The sequence below is a fragment of the Elephas maximus genome, chromosome 10 (assembly GCF_024166365.1).
Source record: "Elephas maximus indicus isolate mEleMax1 chromosome 10, mEleMax1 primary haplotype, whole genome shotgun sequence".
Taxonomy (NCBI): domain Eukaryota; kingdom Metazoa; phylum Chordata; class Mammalia; order Proboscidea; family Elephantidae; genus Elephas; species Elephas maximus.
Genome location: NC_064828.1, coordinates 117,090,257 through 117,109,689, shown reverse-complemented (window position 1 = coordinate 117,109,689; position 19,433 = coordinate 117,090,257). Strand labels below are relative to the sequence as shown.

The window sequence follows — 19,433 nt, the reverse complement described above, 5'->3', positions numbered from 1 at the left end:
TACCGCCTCCATTGTCATCACTGCCACCACCAATACCGCCTCCACCATCATCACCACCACCACCACCAATACCGCCTCCATTGTCATCACCACCACCACCACTACCACCTCCACCATCATCACCGCCACCACCAATACCGCCTCCACCATCATCACTGCCACCACCAATACCGCCTCCACCGTCATCACCACCACCACCAATACCGCCTCCACCATCATCACTGCCACCACCAATACCGCCTCCACCATCATCACCACCACCACCACCAATACCGCCTCCACCATCACCACCACCACCACCAATACCGCCTCCACCATCACCACGACCACCACCAATACCACCTCGACTATCATCGCCATTAATACCACCTCCACCATCACTACCACCACCACCAACAATACCGCCTCCACCGTCATCACTGCCACCACCAATACCGCCTCCACCATCATCACCACCACCACCAATACCGCCTCCACCGTCATCACTGCCACCACCAATACCGCCTCCACCATCATCACTGCCACCACCAATACCACCTCCACCATCACCACCACCACCACCAATACCGCCTCCACCGTCATCACCACCACCACCACCAATACCGCCTCCACCATCATCACTGCCACCACCAATACCGCCTCCACCGTCATCACTGCCACCACCAATACCGCCTCCACCATCATCACTGCCACCACCAATACCACCTCCACCATCACCACCACCACCACCAATACCGCCTCCACCGTCATCACCACCACCACCAATACCGCCTCCACCATCATCACCGCCACCACCAATACCACCTCCACCATCACCACCACCACCACCAATACCGCCTCCACCGTCATCACCACCACCACCACCAATACCGCCTCCACCATCACCACTGCCACCACCAATACCACCTCCACCATCACCACCACCACCACCAATACCACCTCGACTATCATCGCCATTAATACCACCTCCACCATCACTACCACCACCACCAACAATACCGCCTCCACCGTCATCACTGCCACCACACCACCACCACCAATACCACCTCGACTATCATCGCCATTAATACCACCTCCACCATCACTACCACCACCACCAACAATACCGCCTCCACCGTCATCACTGCCACCACCAATACCGCCTCCACCATCATCACCACCACCACCAATACCGCCTCCACCGTCATCACTGCCACCACCAATACCGCCTCCACCATCACCACCACCACCAATACCGCCTCCACCGTCATCACCACCACCACCACCAATACCGCCTCCACCATCACCACCACCACCACCAATACCGCCTCCACCATCACCACCACCACCACCAATACCACCTCGACTATCATCGCCATTAATACCACCTCCACCATCACTACCACCACCACCAACAATACCGCCTCCACCGTCATCACTGCCACCACCAATACCACCTCCACCATCATCACCACCACCACCAATACCGCCTCCACCGTCATCACTGCCACCACCACCACCACCACCAATACCACCTCGACTATCATCGCCATTAATACCACCTCCACCATCACTACCACCACCACCAACAATACCGCCTCCACCGTCATCACTGCCACCACCAATACCGCCTCCACCATCATCACCACCACCACCAATACCGCCTCCACCGTCATCACTGCCACCACCACCAATACCGCCTCCACCGTCATCACTGCCACCACCACCAATACTGCCTCCACCATCATCACCACCACCACCAATACCGCCTCCACCGTCATCACTGCCACCACCACCAATACCGCCTCCACCATCATCACCACCACCACCAATACCGCCTCCACCGTCATCACTGCCACCACCAATACCGCCTCCACCATCATCACCACCACCACCAATACCGCCTCCACCGTCATCACTGCCACCACCACCACCACCACCAATACCACCTCGACTATCATCGCCATTAATACCACCTCCACTATCACTACCACCACCACCACCAATACTGCCTCCACCGTCATCACTGCCACCACCAATACCGCCTCCACCATCATCACCACCACCACCAATACCGCCTCCACCGTCATCACTGCCACCACCACCAATACCGCCTCCACCGTCATCACTGCCACCACCACCAATACCGCCTCCACCATCATCACCACCACCACCAATACCGCCTCCACCGTCATCACTGCCACCACCACCAATACCGCCTCCACCATCATCACCACCACCACCAATACCGCCTCCACCGTCATCACTGCCACCACCAATACCGCCTCCACCATCATCACCACCACCACCAATACCGCCTCCACCGTCATCACTGCCACCACCACCACCACCACCAATACCACCTCGACTATCATCGCCATTAATACCACCTCCACCATCACTACCACCACCACCACCAATACCGCCTCCACCGTCATCACTGCCACCACCAATACCGCCTCCACCATCATCACCACCACCACCAATACCGCCTCCACCGTCATCACTGCCACCACCACCAATACCGCCTCCACCGTCATCACTGCCACCACCACCAATACCGCCTCCACCATCATCACCACCACCACCAATACCGCCTCCACCATCATCACTGCCACCACCACCAATACCGCCTCCACCATCATCACCACCACCACCAATACCGCCTCCACCGTCATCACCACCACCACCAATACCGCCTCCACCATCATCACTGCCACCACCAATACCACCTCCACCATCACCACCACCACCACCAATACCGCCTCCACCGTCATCACCACCACCACCACCAATACCGCCTCCACCGTCATCACCACCACCACCACCAATACCACCTCGACTATCAGCGCCATTAATACCACCTCCACCATCACTACCACCACCACCAACAATACCGCCTCCACCGTCATCACTGCCACCACCAATACCGTCTCCACCATCATCACCACCACCAGCAATACCGCCTCCACCGTCATCACTGCCATCACCAATACCGCCTCCACCATCATCACCACCACCACCAATACCGCCTCCACCGTCATCACTGCCACCACCACCACCACCACCAATACCACCTCGACTATCATCGCCATTAATACCACCTCCACCATCACTACCACCACCACCAACAATACCGCCTCCACCGTCATCACTGCCACCACCACCACCACCACCAATACCACCTCGACTATCATCGCCATTAATACCACCTCCACCATCACTACCACCACCACCACCAATACCGCCTCCACCGTCATCACTGCCACCACCAATACCGCCTCCACCATCATCAGCACCACCACCAATACCGCCTCCACCGTCATCACTGCCACCACCACCAATACCGCCTCCACCGTCATCACTGCCACCAGCACCAATACCGCCTCCACCATCATCACCACCACCAATACCGCCTCCACCGTCATCACTGCCACCACCAATACCGCCTCCACCATCACCACCACCACCACCAATACCGCCTCCACCATCATCACCACCACCACCAATACCGCCTCCACCATCATCACCACCACCACCACCAATACCGCCTCCACCATCACCACCACCACCACCAATACCGCCTCCACCATCACCACCACCACCACCAATACCACAGCGACTATCAGCGCCATTAATACCACCTCCACCATCACTACCACCACCACCAATACCGCCTCCACCATCATCACCACCACCACCAACAATACCGCCTCCACCGTCATCACTGCCACCACCAATACCGTCTCCACCATCATCACCACCACCACCAATACCGCCTCCACCGTCATCACTGCCATCACCAATACCGCCTCCACCATCATCACCACCACCACCAATACCGCCTCCACCGTCATCACTGCCACCACCACCACCACCACCAATACCACCTCGACTATCATCGCCATTAATACCACCTCCACCATCACTACCACCACCACCAACAATACCGCCTCCACCGTCATCACTGCCACCACCAATACCGCCTCCACCATCATCACCACCACCACCAATACCGCCTCCACCGTCATCACTGCCACCACCACCAATACCGCCTCCACCGTCATCACTGCCACCACCACCAATACCGCCTCCACCATCATCACCACCACCACCAATACCGCCTCCACCGTCATCACTGCCATCACCAATACCGCCTCCACCATCATCACCACCACCACCAATACCGCCTCCACCGTCATCACTGCCACCACCACCAATACCGCCTCCACCATCACCACCACCACCAATACCGCCTCCACCGTCATCACCACCACCACCACCAATACCGCCTCCACCATCACCACCACCACCACCAATACCGCCTCCACCATCACCACCACCACCACCAATAGCACCTCGACTATCATCGCCATTAATACCACCTCCGCCATCACTACCACCACCACCAACAATACCGCCTCCACCGTCATCACTGCCACCACCAATACCGCCTCCACCGTCATCACTGCCACCACCACCACCAATACCACCTCGACTATCCTCGCCATTAATACCACCTCCACCATCACTACCACCACCACCACCAATACCGCCTCCACCATCATCACTGCCACCACCAATACCGCCTCCACCATCACCACCACCACCACCAATACCGCCTCCACCGTCATCACTGCCACCACCACCAATACCGCCTCCACCGTCATCACCACCACCACCAATACCGCCTCCACCGTCACCACCACCACCAATACCGCCTCCACCACCACCACCACCAATACCGCCTCCACCATCACCACCACCACCAATACCGCCTCCACCATCACCACCACCACCAATACCGCCTCCACCATCACCACCACCACCACCACCACTGCTCACCACTACCGCCTGCACCATCACCACCATCACCACCATCACCATGACTACCACCACCACCACCACCACTGCTGCTCCCAGTTGCTGTCGAGGCAGTCCCGACTCACGATGACCTGTTTCTCAGAGTAGAACTGTTCTCTCTGGGGTTTTCAGTGGCTGATCTTTGGGAAGCAGATCACCAGGTCTTTCTTCTGAGGTGCCTCTGGGTGGACTCAAACCTTTTGGTTAGAAGCTGACTGCGTTAGCCATTTGCACCACCCAGGCTCAAAGATTTCGATCCGCCTCTCTGCTGTGGCCCGGGTATTCCAGTGACTTTCGAAGCCCTCCCTGTTTCTAAAGTCCCTGGTGTTGAAGGGTAGACACTGGCCCAGTCCCACTGGGAACGCTGTAAGGTTGCAGATAATGGGCTGGTAAAAGCACTGGCTTGTGAGGCCCCTCGTTGCCATGAAGTGATGTCTGACCTAGAGTGGACGTCCTTAGCTGGGAGTGATTTTGCTCCACCGGGGACATTTGACAATGTGTGGAGACATTTTCAGCTGTCACAGCTGGGGGGAGGTGGTTTAGTGCTACTAGCATCTAGTGGGTGGAGGTCAAGGGTGCTGCTAAACGTTCTACAATGCATCAAACATCCCCCACAACAAAGACTTATCTGGCCCCAAATGTCAACAATGCCCAGGTTGAGAAACCCTGCTCTAGAAGAATTCTTTCTCCTAACTGGGCCTCAGTTTCCTCCTCTGTAAGATAGAGGTGGCGAGGCACTGCACGAGAGACGCCTCAGGCCCCTAAACCTTTCATGGATGAATTTTCTTTTGGAATTTTTGGGCAATGTCATGTTTTTCACTAATGGAATGGATGCTGAATCATTGTTGGTGGCTTTTTATTGTTTGAAAAAATGGGGTACCAGTTGCAAGCAGGACATATTGGTCCCACGTTCCATGAAGCATGTCACACACGGACATATTAGTCCCACATTCCATGAAGCACATCACATACACAGGACATAACGATCCCATGGCCCAGGTAGTGCATCACACTTCCTGATTACATTTGAGCCATAAAATAACTTACTCGACTTTCCAAAAATACACAAAAACATACACAAATACTAAATAGACATTGCATTCACTGCACGTAATTTTTGTCAGTGTGACTTAGAGTGGGCCATGTCTGTACCGTGTTTTATCCATGTGACTTAGAGTGGGCCATGTCTGTACCGTGTTTTATCCATGTGACTTAGAGTGGGCCATGTCTGTACCGTGTTTTATCAGTGTGGTTTAGAGTGGGCCATGTCTGTACCGTGTTTTGTCAGTGTGACTTAGAGTGGGCCATGTCTGTACCATGTTTTATCCGTGTGGTTTAGAGTGGGCCATGTCTGTACCGTGTTTTGTCAGTGTGATTCAGAGTGGGCCATGTCTGTACCACGTTTTATCTGTGTGATTCAGAGTGGGCCATGTCTGTACCACGTTTTATCAGTGTGGTTTAGAGTGGGCCATGTCTGTACCATGTTTTATCAGTGTGGTTTAGAGTGCGCCATGTCTGTACCATGTTTTATCAGTGTGGTTTAGAGTGCGCCATGTCTGTACCATGTTTTATCAGTGTGATTTAGAGTGGGCCATGTTTGTACCATGTTTCATGAAGCACATCACACACACAGGACATACTGGTCCCATGGCCCAGAAAGTGCATCACAAAATATTTTCACCCCAAAATAACTTGCTTACTTGGATATTTCCAAATGCCAATAACCATACCTCCCCAGTTACACAAAGGCAATAGGAAACATACTTGCAAGGCTTATCTCAATGTACAGAAGCCAAAAGACACAAAAGTTTCCCACAATCACTCCTCCGGGAAGCATCCCCTCATATGAATGGTTCTCAACACTCAAATGTGGTGCAGAGCAACTTCCTTGTTTTTTAGGCAGCTGCACCAGTATCCGCCATGACGCCAGAACGTACTAAAGATGCTCACGTGCCTGCCAGTAAACCTCCAGGGGCGGAAGATGTAACTGGGGCATATATGTGCCACCCCCTGTTAAATCCTTCTTTGATCTCATTGTGTCCCTGGCTCGGGAATGAGTCAGAGGTTGTGCATCACTGACTTCCTGCTCCTGTGACACCAAGACCCCGTTATAGCATCTCCAACGCCAGGGTGCCTGTGTGATGTGGCACTCAGCTGGGAGACGCCAGCGGGGGGCTCTCTGCAGCAACAGTCACCAGAAAATGCCACCTTGGAAGGCAACATCCTCACCCCCCAACTCTTCTTTTGTTTGTTTCCTCATCTCCTCCTTAACTGAGGCACCGTGACTTCTGCGTTTGGAAGAACTTCGCTAATTGAACCTTCTTGTCATGCTATCACTTGGACATGGAGCCCAGCTACTTTAGCTCTGCCCAAACTTTCCGGTGCATCCCAACTTTTTGCGATATATCTGAGCAAATGCAGGTTTCCTAGCAGTTGATATTTGTTTTCAGTCAGCCCCCTTTGGCTTTTCATTCTACCCACTCAAGGACTTTCTCAGGCCCGCCTGGGCTGTGCTGCCCTCCAGGCCCTCAGGCCCTAGACCTTCCCCTTTCTCCTTTCTCATCTCATTGTCAGCCAGATGCCTGTGGGACTTGAGTCCTAACTTGGCCATTCCTAACTGTGTGATGTGGTGGCCACGGAGGTACACTGCTCAGGTGTCCCTTCCAGAGAACCTGCAGTGGGAGGGTGGTTGGCAGGTAATCTCCAGCTGCCACGTCTTCAGGTCCTCTGCAGTACTGATGCCAAGACCATGCTCTCCCTATTATTTTCCACTGATGACTGAGCTCAGTGGGGCTGGACTGTTTCTGCCCGACTGGGACTCCTCCGATGGAGGATCTCTGTTCTGGGGTCACCCACCAGCCTGGTAAGGCTTGCTCAAGGCTGAAAGGTGGTCTGAGGCAATTCCTAAGCTGTGCTCCTTACTCCCTCCCCAGGTGTCAGTCCGGCATCCCAATCTGAAGCTTCTCCCTCCTACTCCTGCTGCCTCTCCCCTTTAGCATTCTTGACAACCGGTCTTGAAGGACCTGAACTGACACATCTGAGCCAGGCAACAAAACCCCCCAAGCCTCAGTTTTCTTGTCTGTAAAATGAAGGGAATCAGAGCTGCCGTATCTAACAAGGCAATTCTGAGGATTAAATGACAAAATATATGTGCAAAAGCTTTGTTAACCATTGTTATGGATTGAATTTTTTCCTCCTCAAATGTGTGTCAACTTGGCTAGGCCATGATTCCCAGCATTGTGTGGTTGTCTACCATTTTGTCATCTGATGTGATCTTCCTATGTGTTGTAAATCCTACCTCTGTGGTGTTCACGAGGCAGGATTAGAGGCAGTTATGTTAATGAGACAGGATTCCATCTATAGGATTAGGTTGTATCTTAAGTCAATTTTTTTTGAGATATGAAAGAGAGAAGTGAGCAGAGAAGAGCGGGACCTCTTACCACCAAGAAAGAAGAGCCAGGAGCAGAACGTGTGCTTTGAGCCCTGGGTTCCTGCACTGAGAAGCTCCTAGACCAGGGGAAGATTGATGACAAGGACCTTCCCCCAGAGCCAACACACAGAGAAAGTTTTCCCTGGAGCTGGCACCCTGATTTTGGAAGGAATATACAGAGTCGCTATACCAAAAAGAATTGGTAGGCGGTCAACCATTTCAGGAGGTAGCATATAACCAGGAACCAATGGTACTGAAGATGCTCTGAAGGCGCTGGCAGGAAACAAGGCTCCAGGAATTGACGGAACACCAACTGAGATGTTTCAACAAATGGATGCGGCACTGGAGGTGCTCACTCGTCTATGCCAAGAAATTTGGAAAACAGCTATCTGGCCAACCGGCTGGAAAAAATTCATATTTATGCCCATTCCCAAGAAAGGTAATCCAACCAAATGTGGAAATTATAGAACAATATCATTAATATCACACACAAGTAAAATTTTGCGAAGATCATTCAAAAACGGCTGCAGCAGTTTATCGACAGGGAACTGCCAGAAATTCAGGCCAGTTTCAGAAGAGGATGTGGAACCAGGGATATCATTGTTGATGTCAGATGAATTCTGGCTGAAAGCAGAGAATACCAGAAGGATGTTTACCTGTGTTTCATTGACTATGCAAAGGCACTCGACTGTGTGGAGCGTAGTAAATTATGGATAACATTGCCAAGAAGGGGAATTCCAGAACGCTTAATTGTGCTCATGAGGAACCTTTACATAGATCAAGAGGCAGTCATTTGAGCAGAATAAAGGAATGCCGCGTGGTTTAAAGTCAGGAAAAGTGTGTGTCAGGGTTGTATTCTTTCACCATACCTATTCAATCTGTATGCTGAACAAATAATCCAAGAAGCTGGACTATGTGAAGAAGAACAGGGCATCAGGATTGGAGGAAGACTCATTAACAATCTGTGATATACGGATGACACCAGCTTGCTTGCTGAAAGTGAAGAGGACTTGAAGCACTTACTAATGAAGATCAAAGACCACAGCCTTGAGTATGGATTACACCTCAACATAAAGAAAACAAAAATCCTCACAACTGGATCAATAAGCAACATCATGATAAATGTAGAAAAGATTGAAGTTGTCAAGGATTTCATTTTACTTGGATCAACAATCAATACCCATGGAAACAATACTGAAGAAATCAAAAGACGCATTGCACTGGGCAAGTCTGCTGTAAAAGATCTGTTTTAAAGTGTTAAAAGGCAAAGATGTCATCTTGAAGACCAAGGTGTGCCTGACCCAAGCCCGAGTGTTTTTAATCGCCTCGTATGCGTGCAAAAGCTGGATGATGAATAAAGAAGACCAGAGAAGGACTGATGACTTTGAATTGTGGTGTTGGTGAAGAATGTTGAATATAGCATAGACTGCCAGAAGAACGAACAAATCTGTCTCCAAAGAAGGACAACTAGAATGCTCTTTAGAGCCAAGGATGGCAAGACTATGTCTCACATACTTTGGACGTGTTATTAGGAGGGATCAGTCCCTGGAGAAGGACGTCATACTTGGTAGAGAGTCAATGAAAAAGAGGAAGACAAGATGGACAATGAAAAAGAGGAAGACAAAATGGATTGACACAGTGGCTGCAACAATGGGCTCGAGCATAACAAGGATTGTGAGAATGGTGCAGGACTGGGCAGTGTTTCATTTGTTTGTACATAGGGTGGCTATGAGTGAGAACCGACTCGACAACACCCAACAACAAAAACAGCCTCCAAGACTGTGAGAGAATAAACTTCTGTTTGTTAAAGCCATCTACGTTTGATATTTCTGTTACAGTAGCACTGAGATAACTAATACAGCCATAAACCGTAAAAAACCAAACCCATTACTGTTGAGTTGATTCCAACTCATAGAGACCCTGTTGGATCGAGTAGAACTGCCCTATAGGGTTTTCAAGGGTGTGATGTTTATGGAAGCAGACTGCCACATCTTTCTTCCAAGGAATGGCTGGTAGGTTGCAAATGCCAACCTGTGGGTTAGTAAACAAGCACTTATGTATTGTGCCACCAGGGCTCCTTTGTCAATGGTACGATTGTGCAGATATTATGTATTATTGTTTCCATCGGAGCGTACTGGTCTTCAGCACCATTTCCTTAGAGCTCCCCATAGGCAGCAGCTGATAAGTGAGGTTGTGATTGACGGCTTTTCCTGTGGGATCATATCATGATTAGTATGCCAGGCCCCCTCCTGATAAATGCCAGTGGTGTTCTCCTACCCCCATCATTGTGTCCACAAAAAATGACCTCATACCACTTCCAAATATCACCTGTGGGGGCAACATGGCCCCTGGTTGAGAACCACTGTGCTGAGTTCAGCTGAGATATTGACGGTCCCCACTCCTTTTACAGTGGGCACACTTCCCTAAGCCCTCAGTGCCTCCACCTAGAGCAGTTAGTGTGATGGGCACTCTAAACACGGGGACAAGGCAGGGAGAAGGGACTCATCTCACCCCCACAGGTTGCTGGATGAGATGGCCACCGAGGGCCAGTATCTGGTGTCCCATTGACCACCTGCCAGGAGGTAGTTGATAAAAGGGAGCAGTTGAGGAGTGATAGGAAGCCGAGGTACTAGACCCTCACTCACCTTGGATTGGGAAGCTGAAGGCTGGGCTGGAAACTTCCATTGATCCAGACACCAGCCATAGCCACAGGGAATAGCTGGCAGCCGGTCACCCATGGGGAGAGGTGAGAGGCAGATAGGGTAGCCTATCAGAGCCCAGGTGGATTGTGTGAGTTTACCCACAGGACAGAGTCTGTTTCTTGAGGTGGTGACCTTGGCTTCCCCTCATGGACTGCAACCTATGAGGTTTCCTCTGAGGGTTCTAACCACCAAAGCGGCAGCTGGAGGGCAGAAGGAAGGGTAGGTGGCATGCCATATCCAGCGTGCGTGTCCCCTCTGACCTCCTTTGACAATGTAGGCTTCGCTTTGTTGTTTCTTATTCTATTTTCCGTGCCCTGACACCCTCTCCTATTTATTTTCATCCTCTAACACTTGCATATATTTTTGTAAGCTGCCTCGTTTCTTTACGGAATGAGATGATGGAAGAAATATGTTGACAACATTATAAATATACCTTCTGATGCTGTGCAAATCACTCCTTGCTTGAGGCTGCCTACTTTGTCAAGTGAAAAGCCTACCCAACCATGGGTAGCAGTCACAGGTTGTGATTAAAGTAGTCTCCCAGAGTATTCTTCACTAATCTTTTACCTCTCTGGTCGTCTCGTTGCCTTTGTGGCATCTAGGAGGTTCTCGTTCTCCCAGTGGACATGCAGCCTTGCGCAAAGCCCTTAGCCTCTTGTCTTAGTTACCTAATGCTGCTATAAAAATACAAGTGGATGGCTTTAAAGAACAGAAATTAATTTTCTCACCGTCCAGGAGCTCAGAAGTCTGAATTCATGATGTCGCTCTAGGGAGAGGTCCTTCTTTGTCTCTTCAGCTTTGAGTAGCTGTGGCGATTCTTGGCGGATGTGTCTGCTGTGTGTACCTGTTTTCATACGGTGTCTTCTCACCGTGTGTCTCTGCGTCTATTCTGCTCGGTCCATAACTCAGCAGTGATTAGGTTCAGGACCCACCTTAATCTGGTATGACCTCATTAACATAACAAAAGAAACCTTATTTCCAAACAGGATCATTTATTCAGGTACAGGGCCCAGGACTTCCATATATATTTTTGGTGATACAATTTAATCCCTAGTGCCTCCTGAAGAAGTGATTAAGTGCTGGGCTGCTAACTGAAAGATCAGTGGTTCGAACCCACCAGGGACTTCACAGAAGAACGATGTGACGGCCAGCTATTGTAAAGATTACAGCCTTGGAAACTCTGTGGGGCAGTTCTGCTCTGTCCTATGGAGTTGCTATGAGTCGAAATCAACTCAACAGCAGTGGGTTTTTTTGGTTTTGGATTTCCTCCTGAAGTTCCTTACCTGTAAAATGATAATGGCAATTCCCTCCCTGACTCGCTCTGAGTACCTTTGGATAATGGCTGAGAAGCTATGCCTGGGGTGGGGTCTTGTTTGTAAAAATGGCCATACTTGTTCCCCTCCCTATATTCTTTTAATCTGACTTTACAAGAAGGGAGGAAATCCAAACTCACTTTGACCAGTAGAATGCAGGGAAGTGATGGCAGGCCAGTTCTGGGCCTTTGTACATGGCTCCCTCTCTCTTGGACTCTTGCCTCTGCTACATGAATGGGCCTAGACTGGCCTGCTGGAGGATAAGCAGGCACAAGAAGCAGAGAGGAGCTCCTACTAGACTAGCCAGCCCCTAGCCAACCTGGAAGCTGAGTGCAAACACATGTGAGCCCAGCTGAGGCCAGAAGAACCACCCAGCAGAGCCCAGTCTGAACTGCCTACCCGTGGAATCCTGAGCAAAAAAAAAAAAGAGAGAAGAAAGGTAGTTATTTTAAGCCAGTACATTTGGGAATGGTTTGTTATGCAGCAAAAGCCAACGGATGCACTTGGTATAGAGAAGAGACAAGTTGAGAATCTTCGAGGTGGGTCATTGTTGAGGCTGTGGGGAGGAGGTTGGGGCAGCTCTTAAGGAGGAGCAAGGAAGTGAGATTCCAGAATGCTCCCTATTCTGCATCTTCAGGGCAGGAAGTGCTCAGCAGTTGAGTATCAGATGTCAGGGAGCAAAAATTGCATACAAGCAGGAAAAAAAAAAAAAACTGCCTGGGTGTAAGGTTGTTATTTATAGCAAAAATTTAAACAGGGAAGCTCTGTCAGTTTTCTGAATTACTGACAGTTGGAGAAATGTTAATACAAATCTTTGTAAGACTGGCCAGATGTTCGATATTAAACAAGCATCTGTTTTGTATAAAAGACTTTTTATGCCCTCCACGCACTGTCTCTTTCTCTCTCTCCCCTTCTCACCCGCATCCTGATCCCATGAAAGATCAGGGCAGTAGCTGAGGGTAATTGCTTCAGCTATAGTTTTATTTAGTTTCTGAATGCTGGTGTCCATGGTGTCAAAAATACACCGCAAAAAATAACCCTGGGAAAGGTTAATAATGGCCTTTCTGGTGTCATATTCTGCACTTTACGTGTTGTGGTAATTATTATCATTAGGGCTGTAAGAATGTCTAGTTATCTTTCTTAATCACATACTATAAAGAAGTGCTTCTGAACACATATCTATTATTTAATCAAAATTTCACAGTTATTGGCATTTGTGCTCCACCAGGGCTGTGTTTATTTTCTGTTTGCAGCGGGGAGCGTTGCCTCCCAGGAGGGAGGGGGCCCATGGCCATACCCACTTACATCACTGTCATAGCGGGCGACACTTGGTGCTATTAATATCAGAGACGCCAAACACACGTTATCACTCCCTTCGCCCTCTTTGGGTTGCACTCTAGGAAAAGCACTTTTATTAACAAATCAAGGGTAAAACACGTGCCACAGACAAACTCTGCTGCCTGGAAGAGGAAATTTGGTGGCTGAGAACTTTGGGGAAGTGCTGTTTCCAGGATGGAGAACAATGCGGGCCAAGGTCCATCTGGATGTCCTGTGATGGATGGCCATCCTGGGGCGTGCCCCCCCATCTTTGGGGGGAGCTAGTTGCTCCTCAGAGGAAGGGGACTGGCATGTACAGGCTCACTAGCACTAGCTGGCGTGATGATGCTTCATGCCTACGTTCTCCTTCGTGACCCTCACGATAACCCCCATGCAGAAAGCACCATTGTCCCATTTTACCAATAGGGAGCTCGAAGCTCAGATAGGATAATGTGCTCAAGGTCACCTGGCTAGTGTGCTGGACCTTGAGGCTACTGTGGTTCAGTCCTCATGTCTGTGGGTTAATCATGAAGCCGTGACTCTCCTAAGCTTGTGTGGGCCAGCACCATGTCCACTAGCCTCGTGTGACTACTGAGGGCGTGACAAGTGACTAGTTCAAACTGAGAGGTGCCGTGAGCAGAAAGGAGTCCACGGGTGGTGCAAATGGTTAAGTGTTCGGCTGCTAACCGAAAGGTTGGAGGTTCAAGTCTACCCAGAGGTGCCTTGGAAAAAAGGCCTGGTGATTTACTTAAAAAAAAAAACAACCTTTGAAAACCCTATGAAGCAGTTCTGTCTGACACACGTGGGGTCTCCTTGAGTTGGAACTGACCGGACAGCAACTGGTTTTACTGGTAAGTAGAAAATACACACACCTGATATCCAAGACGTAGTACAAAAAAAAAGAATATAAATTATCACATGGGTAATTTTAAATATTGATTACATGCTGAAATAATAATATTTGGGGCACATTGGGTTAAATAAAATATTTGATTAGTATTAATTTCATGGAGCACAGGGCATTCTTAGAGCAGTGAAACTATTCTGTGTCACTCTGTCAAGGTGTACACAGGATGCTATGCCTTTACCACAACCCACAGGACTCCATGTGACACTGTCAAGGTGTACACAGGATGCTATGCCTTTACCACAACCCACAGGACTCCATGTGACACTGTCATGGTGGACGCAGGACACTATGCCTTTACCACAACCCACAGGACTATGTGTGACAATGTCATGGTGGACATCGGACACTGTGTCTTTACCACAACCCACAGGACTCTGTGTGACACTGTCACAGTGTACATAGGACACTACACCTTTACCACAACCCACAGGACTATGTGTGACACTGTCACAGTGTACACAGGATACTACACCTTTACCACAACCCACAGGACTCTGTGTAACGCTGTCATGGTGGACACAGGATGCTATGCCTTTACCACAACCCACAGGACTCTGTGTGACACTGTCACAGTGTACATAGGACACTATGCCTTTACCACAACCCACAGGACTCTGACACTGTCACGGTGTACACAGGACACTACGCCTTTACCACAACCCACAGGACTCCGTGTGATGCTGTCATGGTGGACACAGGACACGACACCTTTACCACAACCCACAGGACTGGGTGTGACACTGTCACAGTGGACACAGGACACTGTGCCTTTACCACAACCCACAGGACTCCATGTGACACTGTCATGGTGGACACAGGACACTGTGCCTTTACCACAACCCACAGGACTGTGTATGACACTGTCACGGTGGACACAGGACACAACATCTTTACCACAACCCACAGGACTCTGTGTGATGCTGTCGTGGTGGACACAGGACATGACACCTTTACCACAACCCACAGGACTCTGTGTGACGCTGTCATGGTGGATACACGATGCTGTGCTTTTGCCACAACCCACAGGCGTGTACGCACAGAGCCACAGATTTCCGTTAATAACAGTGTCTCAGGCTTGGTCCATCAGCCGTAACAGGTGAGCCACAGGAATGCAAGATCTTAGTAACGGGAGACACTGGGCCCCTGGGAGCGGGGATATATGGGAACTCTCCATGCTTCCTATGCAATTTTTTCTGCAAACTTAGAACTGTCTTAAAAAATAAAGTCTATTAAAATGTAAATTGGGAAAAGTTAATTTTGCCTGCTCTTTTTTACGTTTTAAAATGTCGGTAACAAGAAAATTTAACATTACGTATGTGGACAGTGCTGCCCCAGGCTACAGAATTGGTGTGTTTCTGCAACAACGGTCTTATTGCATGGCAGCCGGCATTCCCAATTGGGGTGCTGTCGCTTCCCAGGTGACCGTATGGAGACACTTATGGTTGTTACTACTCTGGGTGTGGGGTGCTCCTGGCATCTAGTGCGGAGAGGCCAGGGGTACCGCTAAATGCCCCACAATGCACAGCACAGCCCCCACAGCAGAAATGATCTAGCCCCGAACATCAACAGTGCTGAGGTCGAGAATCCTGCCTTAGAGCCGAGCCTGGGTTATCTTGTCTCCTTCCTGAAGGTGTCGGCGACCACCTGCCAGAAAGAGGAGCAGTACCATGGTGATGTTCGGTTGATCTTTTCTTCCTTCCTCCCCTCCTGGACACCCCTTCCGGACATTTTCACAGAATTTAAAAATTCATGTCTGACCATCATTTTCAAATATTCCTGCCACGTGGCCTATGTTTAAAAAATGTGCAAAGGAGACTGTATTTCTTAGATGGCAATTTCAGATAGCCAATCCCTTCTTCCCAAAAAGCGTGTGCAGACGCTGTGTGGGGGCATGATGTTGGAGCTGGGGAGGTCTGGCTGGAGGAGGGGGAGACAGAAAAGAGGGACGCCGTGTGTGGAACGCAGGCGCTGGCCCTTTGGGCAGCTCCAGGCAAAGAACCTTTGGGTTGGTGTGGACCCACCGGAGAAAGAACCCAGAGAATGAGCTGAGCCCTGGCTTGGAACACCTGCAGCGGTGAACACAGTCCAGGTGTGCCGTGGGTAAGAAAGGTCGTCTGTCTGTCTTTGGGGCTGGCTTTCCAGGCTCCCCAGCTACCCTGGCAGGGTCTGGAGATTCTCTGAGCAGCAGGGGTGGAGGGCGGGCAGTGCTCTTGAATGAGACATGGTGAGGCCAGTCCACAGGAACCTGAAAACTGGAGATCTGAGTAGGAAATGTGGAATGCTGAGACTTTGAGTGGAGAGAAGAACTTGGATGGACTTTAAAACCAAAGCAAACCGGTTGTAGTCGAGTCAACTCTGACTTATAGCGATCCTATAGGACAGAGTAGAACTGCCCCATAAGGTTTCCAAAGAGTGCCTGGTGGATTTGAACTGCTGGCCTTTTGGTTAACATCCATAGCTCTTAACCACTGTGCCACCAGGGCTCCTGATGGACTTTAATGAGTGGAAATTTGCATGGCAGTGGCTCCCAGAAGAGAGCTTCATTTCTCTTTTGCTCTTCTTCATCCCCTGAATTCCTCGCCCACCACCGCCGCCCCCCCCAACACCCGTCCCTCCTATTGTGCTTAGTGATTCTCTCCTTTCCAGGAGGTACTGCTAAATCTGCCCACCCACATAGATCAATGTGCTCAACAATGCAGAGAGCTGTCCATTCAACAGAGCCCACCCTCCATAGAAGCCATCCAGTTATGAAAAGTGTACTTTTTTAAAACATAATATTTTATTGTGTTTTCAGTGAAAGTTGACACAGCAGTTTAGGTTCCCATTCAACATTTTCTACACAAACTGACATCGGTAACATTCTGCACAATGAGTGAATATTCTCAGTTTTTCCGTCCTGATTTTCTGTGTCCGTTAATCTAGTTTCCCTGCCCCTGGAATAGGGTACTTTTGCCTGTTAGAGGAATATTGGAAAACTGAGGGTCAGAGTCACCCGGAAGACCCGGAAGGGATAAGGTGATGGAAATGGACTCTCCAGCCAAGAGCAAAGGAGAAGCACCAAGAACAGGAACCAGGGTAGCAGCGTCCAGAAAAAGAGGCTGTGTCCCCACGTATGCTTCCCCGTCCACCAGCCATCGCAGCAGCTGCACTGGTGGCTTCTGGAGAGTGGGGGGCCCTGGCTGTGCTGCAGGGCCAAGGCACCGCAACTGCCATTGGGGGGTCACAGTGGCCCTGAGGCCCTAGGCTGGTGCACAGCTGACACGGGGGTCAGGGCCACATGCTGAGGGGTAAGGAGGGTGAGGACCTGGCAGAGACGGGAGACGTGGAGGATGGACTTGCTGGAGGCCCGAGCGTGGGACGTGGTGTACCGTGTGGCCCCGCAGACCCCTCAGAGAGGTGCGTGTCCACCTGTGGTGCTGATGCCATCTGCAACAAGAACAAAGGAGACCAGATGAGAACCCGGATGAACACAAGGGCAGACCCACTGCCACGTGAGATGGTAAATCTCCCCAAAGGTCCAGGATGTCTTGAAGCCCCTGAAAGTGATTTTAGAACTGCTTGCACACTCTGCAAGTTTCCTTTGCTTGTGTTGGCTTTAGAAAATCTGGGAAATGGCTGGTGGGCTGCGTGCATCTCAAGAGGCGCACACAGCACCTACTGTGCAGCAGGCTGTGTGTTCGGGCCCCGGGCTGCAGGGGTGACGGAGACGCAGCCTTGAGCTCTGAGCCCAGAGAGGGAGAAAGTCACATGGAGATACAATTCCTTCAGTTGAACACACACTCCTCTATGCCAGGCATGGCCCTCAGGGCCACAAACCAGCTCGCTCACTTCTCCCATGACCTTGCCGGGCAGGTGCTGCTACTGTCAGCATTGCGATGTCACAGATGTGGAAACTGACCAACAGGAAGTTTGAGCAACTTGCCCGAAGTTACACAGCAGATAGCAATAAACCGGGATCCCAGTCTAGGCAAACTGGCTCTGGAAGTACATTCTTCATTACCCTACGGGACTGCCTCTTGGTGTGGAAAATAAAAAACAAACAACACGCTCCACAAAACGAAACCAACCTTGATCCCACTTCCTGTTCTCTGACAGAATTAACTACCCCTTCCACTTGCAAAGGTCCCTGAGTGACAAGAACAGTTTGTGCTCGACGACTAGCTGAAAGGTTGGCGGTTCAAACCCGTCCAGTGGTGCTGAGGAAGAAGGGCCTGACTGTATACGTCTATAAAGATCGCAGCCAAGAAAGCCCTGTGGAGCTTAGTCCTTACTCTGGAACCCATGGGGTCACCGTGAGTTGGAGCTGACGGCAGCGAGTTGGGTTTTCGTGGTTTCCACTTGTGTACCTGCAGAGTTTTGTTATGTTCTGGGTTTTCGTCTATGTTCATAGATGGTGGAGTAGAAGCCGGTGAGTAAAACCTGTGAAAGCCGGAGCCTGTGTTAGGCGGAAACCTGTCAGAGAAGGGAAACTCAAATATCCCCACTAATAGAGAGCGATAGAAAAGAGGTAAGACTGCACCTGTCAGAGGTGGAAAACCTGCAAGGCCTGGAAAAACAAGGCCGCCCCGATGGCTTCTGGCTCACGCAGGTTTCATTGTACCAGGTTTTGTAACAATAACCCTGTGCAAAGAACAACCCTCAAATCCCAGTGGTTTCCTAAAATAAATGTTTCTCTCTTTCTGACGGGCCTGTGGGTCAGTTTGGCTCAACCAGGCCTGGCTGGCTTTACATTCAGATCTGCTCTGTGAGTCTGAGCCCCAGGACCCAGGCTGGAGTTAAAACGACCACCTGGGACTTGCTTTCTCCTTGCAAATGGCATCAGTCCAAGAACAGGGGGACAATGCAGAATCCTGTAAGGCCCTCACTGGAGTTTTTACACTGTCGTTCCACCCTGTCCCTTGGTTCCAGGAGTCATGGGC

General features: G+C 50.4%; 1 protein-coding gene across 1 annotated transcript; it reads left to right on the top strand.

The window, feature by feature from the left end:
- Nucleotides 1-527: 527 nt before the first annotated feature.
- On the top strand, nucleotides 528-15,607 carry LOC126083723 (basic proline-rich protein-like; the record flags this gene model as incomplete). The annotated part of the gene is made up of 7 exons (XM_049897551.1): nucleotides 528-931; nucleotides 1,192-1,332; nucleotides 2,383-2,787; nucleotides 3,412-3,587; nucleotides 4,149-4,329; nucleotides 4,513-4,831; nucleotides 15,125-15,607. Coding segments are annotated over 7 exons (2,109 nt in total), but the record flags the coding sequence as incomplete, so codon positions are not given.
- Nucleotides 15,608-19,433: the final 3,826 nt, after the last annotated feature.